At 31.2% G+C, this 9,452-nt stretch overlaps 1 protein-coding gene across 1 annotated transcript; it reads left to right on the forward strand.

Annotated features, from left to right (window-relative positions):
* Nucleotides 1–1,161: 1,161 nt before the first annotated feature.
* LOC133189708 (calmodulin-alpha-like) lies at nt 1,162–4,082 on the forward strand. The gene is made up of 4 exons (XM_061325108.1): nt 1,162–1,252; nt 2,450–2,593; nt 3,452–3,697; nt 3,810–4,082. The coding sequence occupies exons 1-4, from the start codon at nt 1,198–1,200 to the stop codon at nt 3,842–3,844; spliced, it is 480 nt and encodes a 159-aa protein (XP_061181092.1). The 5' UTR covers nt 1,162–1,197; the 3' UTR covers nt 3,845–4,082.
* Nucleotides 4,083–9,452: the final 5,370 nt, after the last annotated feature.

Raw genomic sequence — 9,452 nt, forward strand, 5'->3', positions numbered from 1 at the left:
AATTTTCACCACTCTACTTTCGAATTATTAGTAAAATATTTATTTTATAATAAAACATTTATTGAATACTTCCTTTTCTTTATGTCAACCATTGGAAAAATATTCTTAGAAATTGTTGAATAGTAAGTAAGTAATTTATTTATTTGTAGTGACATGTGTACATAATTAAATCCTTTGTTTACAAACTGTATAAAATAACAATCAACACCCGGCCCATCGGGTCTATATGCCACTTTAAACACAAAATTGAAATACAATATATAAAGAAAATAAAGAGCACAACGTTAAGAGATAAACAAAAAAGTAAATAAACATAACTGTGATATATATACATATATATGTATTTTGTATGCTAAGATTGGTAGTGTCTGTTATAAGAGTTATTGGTAGATAAATATGACACTGAAATACATTCTTATTTTCTGAACATAACGGACTGTCTCCGCATAAATGAAAAATACAAATACTTTGCAACCTGTCGAGGATAATTTGAAATAAGTATACGTAGTAAATCCACATCTGACCACGTCATTTGATTAAGACCAGTGAATATGTGCACAAAATATATAATTACAATAGGTATTTAGTTCTAAAATTATGTACAATTCTGTTTTTTAAATACTTTCATCTGAAGATTCTTCATTAGTTTACTTACAGGGACTAAAATAAATTACCTTACAAATGAACAAATCTTATCTAATCTCTGGTTGTGTAAAACGAAGAAAACAGGGCTTTTTAATATACATTAAGTAAATAAGACATAATATTGGCGGTTTCAATTGGTTTTACGAAGCGTTAATAAAAACCTTAGCTTCTACATTAAATGCCAGTCAAAATGTCAGGCTGTTTTTTAAGAAGGCGACAAGAATTAAATGCCAAGTCCATCGATTCATTTGTTTTTTATTGATAAATACGGATTTGCATTTTTATCAGTACATCCGATCTCAATCCATAATCTTTAGATAATGGTATAAGTTTTTTAATGCGTCATTTAGACTGAGTGATTTGGAACGTAATTTTGTGACCACCCTTATAATGACAACCATCGAATGGCCATACAGATTTGTATATGAAATGTATACGAAATAAGTCGTTTGAAAAGCAATTTAAACTTTTATGTTTAACCTTGATATTTATTGTTGTTTTGTTTTTGAATTAAGGAGATTTTAAAGAGAAGAGAGAAGCAGAAGACAGAGCATGGAAATTGGAGTTTCAGTAAAGCAAAATCGTTTGCCTAAAGAAAAGAGAGCAGGTACTTTATTTATTGCTTTTAATGATGATTTCATTGAAACCTTATTTCAAAATTATATAAAAAAACGATGCAGAAATGACAAATTACTAAATTAAATTAAATTGCAAAGTGTGATTTTTTGATGAAACTGGTGGGCGTAAAAGTTCTAAAATATTTAAGTGCACAGTTAGTAAATTTGTTGCGTGAAATGTGATGGTACGGGGGTATAATTATTTTCTTTCTTTTTGATTTATTTGTTGTTTCTTTCGATTTTATTCGTATTAATTTTGTTTAAAATGTGAGATATCTAATATTCATTACGTTGTTTTGTTTTGAATTGTGTTATGTTTGTTCAGGTTTATTTCAATTGAATGATACAAATCAAATTTAAAGTGTTTTATCTTGGATTTTACGTTTGTGCCTGAATAATAATTAATATTAAAGATTACAAATCTTGTTATTTCCCAAAGTTACTACACAAGAGATTTATGAAATACCTCTCGTAATAAAAACAATTATTCTAAAGTGCTTTAGTACAAATAACTAAAATTATATTTTAATGGATTAAAACATATAAAAATATCTAATATATCTATATTATGCAGATTTTTATTTGAATAAAAATGAAAAGAATATGAATTTGGTATTTAAAAAAACAACAGAATATTAAAACATGATTGAATATAAGAATGTCTCTCTAAGTATTGCGGGTGAGATAAAATGTTCTTACGATGTTCCTGAGAATCTGACATATATTTATATTCTCTGTACATATTTTCCTGATGTATATAACATCAGATACATTATACGTCTCAGAAAACACTTTGATTGAAAACTTGATATGTAGTGTGTGTGTGTGTGTGTGTGTATATATATATATATATATATATATATATATATATATATATATATATATATATATATATATATATATATATATATATATATATATATATATATATATTTATATATTTATTTATTTATTTATTTATTTATAATCCTTGATATGGAGTACATCATTTATATCAGAAATGTTAGATAGTACTGATACCAAAGATCTGTTATTGAGTAGGATATGGATTGTAATTCTTATTAGAAGAGGAATTATAAAGATGAAGAATGAATTAATTAACTCATGCATTCTATTTTAGTTTTAAGAGCACTTCAAAATTCTACATGATATGTAGTTCACGACAGAAAAATTTTCATTCATTGTAGAATTGCTGAAAATATTTAAAGCTTTTGATGAGAATGGGGATGGAAAGGTTTCAAAGCATGAGCTAGCTCGAGCATCCAGAAGGACTGGAAGCAATAAAACACTCAAGGATATAGAAAAAGTACTCCGAACGATCCACACTGATTGTAAGACTTAATAATTAGCAGTAATAATTTACTTACAGGTTTCCTTAAACTTTTCACGTCTAAATGATGAGAATGATTATTTTATTCATATGAAGCAGAATTTATTCATAAAACTCCTATATGAAACAAAGTTCTCTTAATGTGCCTTCAGTTTGATATAAAGATATTTCGAAAACGTTTCAACAATTAACAATACTCAGTTTAATTCCTAAGTTGATTTAATATTCCAATTGAAATCGAAATAAAAGACACCACAGAGTTTGAAACACCTGTTTCATATTTGATTTTTTCCGAGAAAAAACTTTGATGGCGAACTGATAACTAAACTTTATGTTAAACTTGATGACTTCAACTTTTCTATTGTCGGCTTCACTTATTTATTAGCAATGTAACATTACATCCTGCATATAAGATTTAATGTCTCCAGGTTGATTCGATGCGCAAGAGTATTTCCTACATTGAACAATTTCTACATCAAGGCATGTTTTGACGAATCAGTTGATGATACAAGGATATTATGAACCTCATCTAAAGGCAGCAATTCGTAAATTTTATGGTAAAAATGACCTTGTTTGCAAATTTCATCCGTCGTTAAGTCAATTGATGAAATCATGCAAACTGTTTGGTCATCATTTTCACCCCGAATTATCAACGGATTTTCCCGTTCACCCGATCAAGACAAGGAACACACGGCAGATGTGTGACAGGTCGACAGGGGATGCTTACTCCTCCATGCACCTGATCCCACCTCTGTTTTCAGAGGTCCTTGCTCATAATTTATATTGTTTAAATTGACTTTTAAGAATGATCACTATTCGTTATTATCAAACATATTTTTTTGTTTTTCTGCATCTTTAGCTGATGGTTATATCACCTTTCCTGAGCTGGAGAAAATGTTAGCTGGACAGAGTGTTGAGATTGACTATGAAGATGAAATGTTACTTGCTAAATTTAATGAATTTGATTTGGATGGCGATGGATCCATTACGAAGAAAGAACTAAAAAAAGTGCTTCGCTCTATGGGATGTGAAATGCCAGAGGAAGAGGCAGAGGCCATGATTCGGGAAGCTGATAAAAATGGCGATGGTGTCATCAGCTTTGATGGTAGACAGATTTGTTTCTTATTCTATGTGTTATGTATTGTACATTGAATGTTTTATATATTGTGTTATCATGGCAACACACTTAATACCTGTCCCTTAATCTATTTTAACAGAGTTTAAGGCTGTTTTAACAAGTGGGGACTTCTAATGGCCACCTACCTTTTCACCTGACAACAAATACTGTGTTGAGACTTTTGAGAAGATGTTAGTCTCTTTTCATTGTGATTAAAGACTTCTACACAGCATAAACAGAACATTGCAATAATCACTATATAAATGATGAATTCTCTATGTTAAACCATTATCATGTGAATGACTGACTATGCTTTGCAACATACGAAAAACGTATCCATGTTAAAGTCTGTATATCTCTCAGCCCACATTCATCATCGAGTATAAAGCTTGGTAATTTTCCATTAAATATCATTGTTTATCAATCATTTATTCAATCAGTTCAGAATAAGAAAGAAAAATAATAAAAGTAAGTGTTTCATTTCGTGCTACATCGAGCATGATAGAGTATTGTCAAAGTATTACTTAAGTAATCAAATTGAGAAATGCTCTACCAGTCAGTGTTTTTATTTTAGAAATTCATATTATTCAGGATAATGTGTTTTATCTTAGGGAGGCTTGAGTAATTTAACCTAGTGCTATGCAATTTCCCATTTCTTAAAACGTATTCTTTATGTAAATAATATTGTAAAGTTCGAAAAGTGTTTTCCACATAAATCTATATTTTATTAAAGTTTATCATTTCCAGTTTTTGATTAATGTGTTAAAAATATAATGTCGAACAGGTCGGTGAAATATTGGACAATTATGACTTTTTACGTCACATTGGATTTGTATTTGTTAATCTTCGGCTTAGGCTGGATAATCCGACACAAGTCAACAAGCTATATATCTAATCTGCATTCTTTGGTATTCAACAGTTACGTAAAAGGTATAGCAACACATTTATGGTCTGGGTTCTCTGGTAGAATATGGGTTGTCGTTCCTTGCATCGGACCAAATTGTTAACTTCGACCTAACGGCTTCAGGAAACAATTTAGTTCTCGGATTCCATTAAACTATGGTTGCGCAACCAATAAATGTATAATATTATCAAGAACAAAAATTAAAAATATCTCAAAAGACTTGTATATTCAAACATAAGAAGTGATAGGTACCGGATTCTATCCTTGTAAAAGAATAAACACCGTTGTGACTCTTCAAGGATATTGAAGTAATTTTATACCTTTATTTTCTACAGACGAAATGGTAAAAATCGTTCATCTTTCCCTTAGATGGCTGAAAATTCATAGGAACAACTCTTTTTATCCACTTCACCCAATGTTTACTTTTAAGGACCGTATTTGTTGTTTATCAATGTATTCTATATAAGAATCCCTTTGAGAAGTGCTGAAGAGGAAAGAACCCATATAATTACAAGATACCTATGACCACAATGCTCACCTGAGTCTATTTGGCATCACATTAGGATATTTAGGATATTTTCCAATATATTCCTTTGAATAAAAAATATCACTGTTTTGGCCCCACCCTATTCCCAGGGATCATGATTTGAATAAACTTGAATCTACACTATCTTAAAAAGCTTTTATATCATCAAGACCAATCATGCATTTGATATTGAGAAAAAAAATGTTTAAAGATTTTTTCTTTGTATTTCTTTATAAAACATTGATCATCCATTATGGCCCCACCCTACTCATAGAGGTCATGTTTTAACTTTGAATCTACACTACCTGATGATGCTCCCATATAAACATGTTTAAGCTTCTTGAGAAGAAGATTTTTAGATTTTTTCCCTTGTATCTTAATGTAAAATTTTTGATCTTCCATCGTGGCTCCACTCTATTCTTGGGGGTCATGATTTGAACAAAATTGAATCTGTACTTCCGGAGGATGCTTCCATATCAATATTATTAATCATGCTTACTGTTCTTAATAATGATAATAAGGGGTTATGATTCGAACAGACTTAATATAAAATGTAATTAATGTTTTACATATCTTTCAACTTTCCTAGCCCAAGATATCATGAGAAGGAGATTTTTAAAAGCGTTTTTCCTAAAAGTTTCCATGTACAACTTTGATAGCAAATGGTGGCCCCATCCTATCCTTGATGGGTTATTATTTGAACAAACTCAAATTTACGCTATGTGTAATGAAGCTTAAACATAAGATATACCTCTCTGGCCCAGTGGTCCTGGAGAAAAAGATTTTTGAAAGATGCCATATCAATTTTTACTATTTTTTAATTATCTCCCCTTGAAAGAAGGCCTGACCCTTGTTTTGAACAAATGTGAATCCCCCTTACAGAAGGAAGCTTTTTGGCAAGTTTTGTTGAAATTGGCTCGGTGGTTCTGGAGAAGATGAAAATGTGAAAAGTTTGTGACAACATCAACGATAACTACAGCTAGACAACAGACTGTTTTTGATCAGAAAAGCTCACTTAAGCCTCCGGCTGAGGTGAGCTAAAATGGAATGGCCCTTGTCTTTTGTTGCTTTTATAACCATGCCCATGGTGGTGTCAATTTTGAAACTTTAAATTCACTAGTTGATTTAAATGACACCATCAAAATTCTACACGCAACTTGTATTAAACGTCCTTTCGGTAAATAAAGATTGGTTAATACACACCTTATACTACTAGTTACAGTCTTAAATAGATTGAATATTCTGAAGTTTTGGGAAGAAGTTTTGAATAATTCAATCATTTGGACATACAGGGCACATGGCAATCATCTGTCTTGTTTATGTTTAACATTTAATTGACGTCAACGGAAATAGGATGCATGTTACAGTTCATGGCCGTTAAATGAAGCTTTAATTCTTTTTGTCGTCTCTTTGTATAAGATACCAAAGATACCGAAGATAATCTGCAATTAAATTCTTATCATATCGATGCATGCAGTGTGGGAACATATACTGCATGTTTAACGGGTCGGATTTAAATACCTTGTGTTTTTAATTTGTCTTCACGATAAATTAAAGAGCAGGCTCTCTGACATCACAAACAACTGCTTCCCCAATAAAAATGGAACTCAGAAATTTTTACTTCTTCACATTGGTCATCCACAAAATTATTTTGCCAAAAACCATTCGAAGATTATGCCAGACGATGGGTCAAATCCTTTTTACTTTGTCAGAATGGGTTAAAAATATTAAGTTGATGTTGAAATATCGTGTTAACGGTCGAAGAGCAATACAAAAACCATCTATCCTTCTATCTTCAGTAATTCAGAAGTGAAAGAAGAATTAGATAGATTACCCGATTAATGGTTACTGGGTACTGGTCTCAGCTTACAAAGCAGGTAACAACATAATCTTAGTTTTTAAAATTCATCATTACAATTGCATTTTAGATGAGCATGGATTTAATTCTACAATTAGTATTCCAACTTATACTCATAGTTCCTTTTATAAAGAAAATATTCTTCAAAATCGTGTTAGTTTTAAATATTTTCCTATAAACCAAATCCAATTTGAACTACTATACCCCCAAAAAGATATACAGAGGGTTCTAGTTAAAATTCTACCAAGCCTCTTTCTTTATTCCTCGCAAAAATTACTAGTATAATATCAGTGAAGGAAAAAATTCATGAGTACTGTCTAGCATCATATTCCAGAAGTTGTATTTATCAGATGTGGATTCATAAAAACTCAAAGGAACTTTAAGAAAAAAATGAAATCACAAAATTTTGTCTAAATTTATAGCATCAAAACGTATAAAATTTTCTACACTTCACACAAGCATTCCCATATCTTTTTAAATTTTATCCTAAGCAATCAATCAAAATTGATAACAACCTATTTTTTGAAATGAATTTTGTTGACAACTTGAGTAAAAATTGACTTTTTCTGTGGTTATGTCGTCATTTTTTTTTTTTTTTTTTTTTTTTTTTTTTTTTTTGTGAAAAGATACTAAAGGCAAACTGATAACCAAACCTTATGAAAAACGTATAGACTTGAATTTTTCTATCGACCACCTTCCTTATTTATGTACATTGTAGCAATATGCCATCATCTCCTGCTAAATGAGTTTATGTCATCAGTTGATATGGCAGGCTCACTGATAAATTGATATTACAGGGATTTCGACAGCCTCGTTTAAAGTCAGCATTTCGTAAATTTTATAGTCGTTATAATGACCTTGTTAGCAAATATAACCTATCATTGGTTCGTATTTTGGCTAACTTGTTTCATACTAATTGTTAAGCCTTATTTTTTTGTACTAAATTGACTACGGATAGTTCCGTCTACCTGATCAATACATGGGGCTCACAGCGGGTGTAACAGGTCAACAGGGGATGCTTACTCCTCCTAGGCACCTGATCCTAACTATGGAATTTCAAGGGGTCCGTGTTTTATGCCCTCTTCACATATTTGTACTGTATGTGGATTCTTTTTTAGATCGATCACTGTTCGTTATCTTTACCTTTAACATATGCAAGAGCATGTTCCACGTACGCAAAATTTATAAAACGATATAGGCAAGTTACAAATAAGTTGATGATACAAGGAAATCTCATTTAAAGTCAATATTTTGCAAATTATGAGGTCTGTACAACGACCTTGTTTGCTAATCAATCTATCGTTACGTTGATTGTTGACTGACGTCTTTCATACATAAGCCATAATTTCATACTGAAATGTCTACGGATTTCTGTTCACCCGATCATGTCAAGGAAATACATGGCGGTGTGTGATCAGTCGACAGTGGATGCTTCCTCCTCCACGGCACATGATCCGTACTATGTTTTCAGATGTCTGTGTTGGCCTCGCTCATAATTTGAATTGTTTTAATAGACTTTTGAGAATGATCATTATTCGTTATCTTCACATTTCTTATTATACAAACAAGTTCTCTGAAGCCGATATAAAACAGATGCTGGAGTTCCTCATTGTCAATATCTGTATAGAATTTGAGGCCAGGTCTCCTAGCAATCTTTTGGAAATTCCAAAGGGCACAAAAGGCGCTCCTTTATTAAAAGACCTGTTTTATTTTTCTATGAAGCAGAATTCAAAAACTTCTACATGAGAGGAAAATCCTTGCTGTGACTGTCAACTCTTTATTTAGATACATCGAAGACAATTTATCAATAAGGCTCGGGAATAGAAACACACAACTTGTTCGATAAAAATAATCGATCAAATCACAAATTAGGGAGAACGTGTTATCAATTAACAATAAAGTAGTTACTTTTTTCATATGCCGACTCGATATAACCCAGTGAACTCAAAATAAAAGTTACCGCAGGGTATGTTTCATATTTGGATGTATAAATGGCTTAAGACGAAAATGGCCAACCAGGGTTCTCCATCATTTCAAATGTAACTTTGGCGCAAGATTTACGCGAAATGCTTATATCCGCGAAGGAACCACGAAATAAATTGAAAACACACAACCTCGGTGATTCAATTATTAAAGTTTAATACACAAATGGCATTAATTATTGGGCAAATTGATTGATAAATTTACTACTAAAACAATTAATCGATATCGATTAAGCTTTGTGTAAAACAAAAATTAGCATGTTTCCAAAATATATGTATACTGTGAAAAAGACACCCCCAACACATACGTGCTAATAAATGAACAAATATTACCTTATAGAATATGAAAATAATAGTACCAGTAATAACATAAAGGTAAATTATACACCTACAGTGTTCATTAAAGGACAGTAAAAATTCTGGTATCTGTAGGTCACCCTTCCATCTATATATATTTACAATTATTGATCTGA

Source organism: Saccostrea echinata, unplaced genomic scaffold (assembly GCF_033153115.1).
Source record: "Saccostrea echinata isolate AGI-Se365-2 ecotype Australia unplaced genomic scaffold, CSIRO_AGI_Sech_v1 ptg000019l, whole genome shotgun sequence".
Taxonomy (NCBI): domain Eukaryota; kingdom Metazoa; phylum Mollusca; class Bivalvia; order Ostreida; family Ostreidae; genus Saccostrea; species Saccostrea echinata.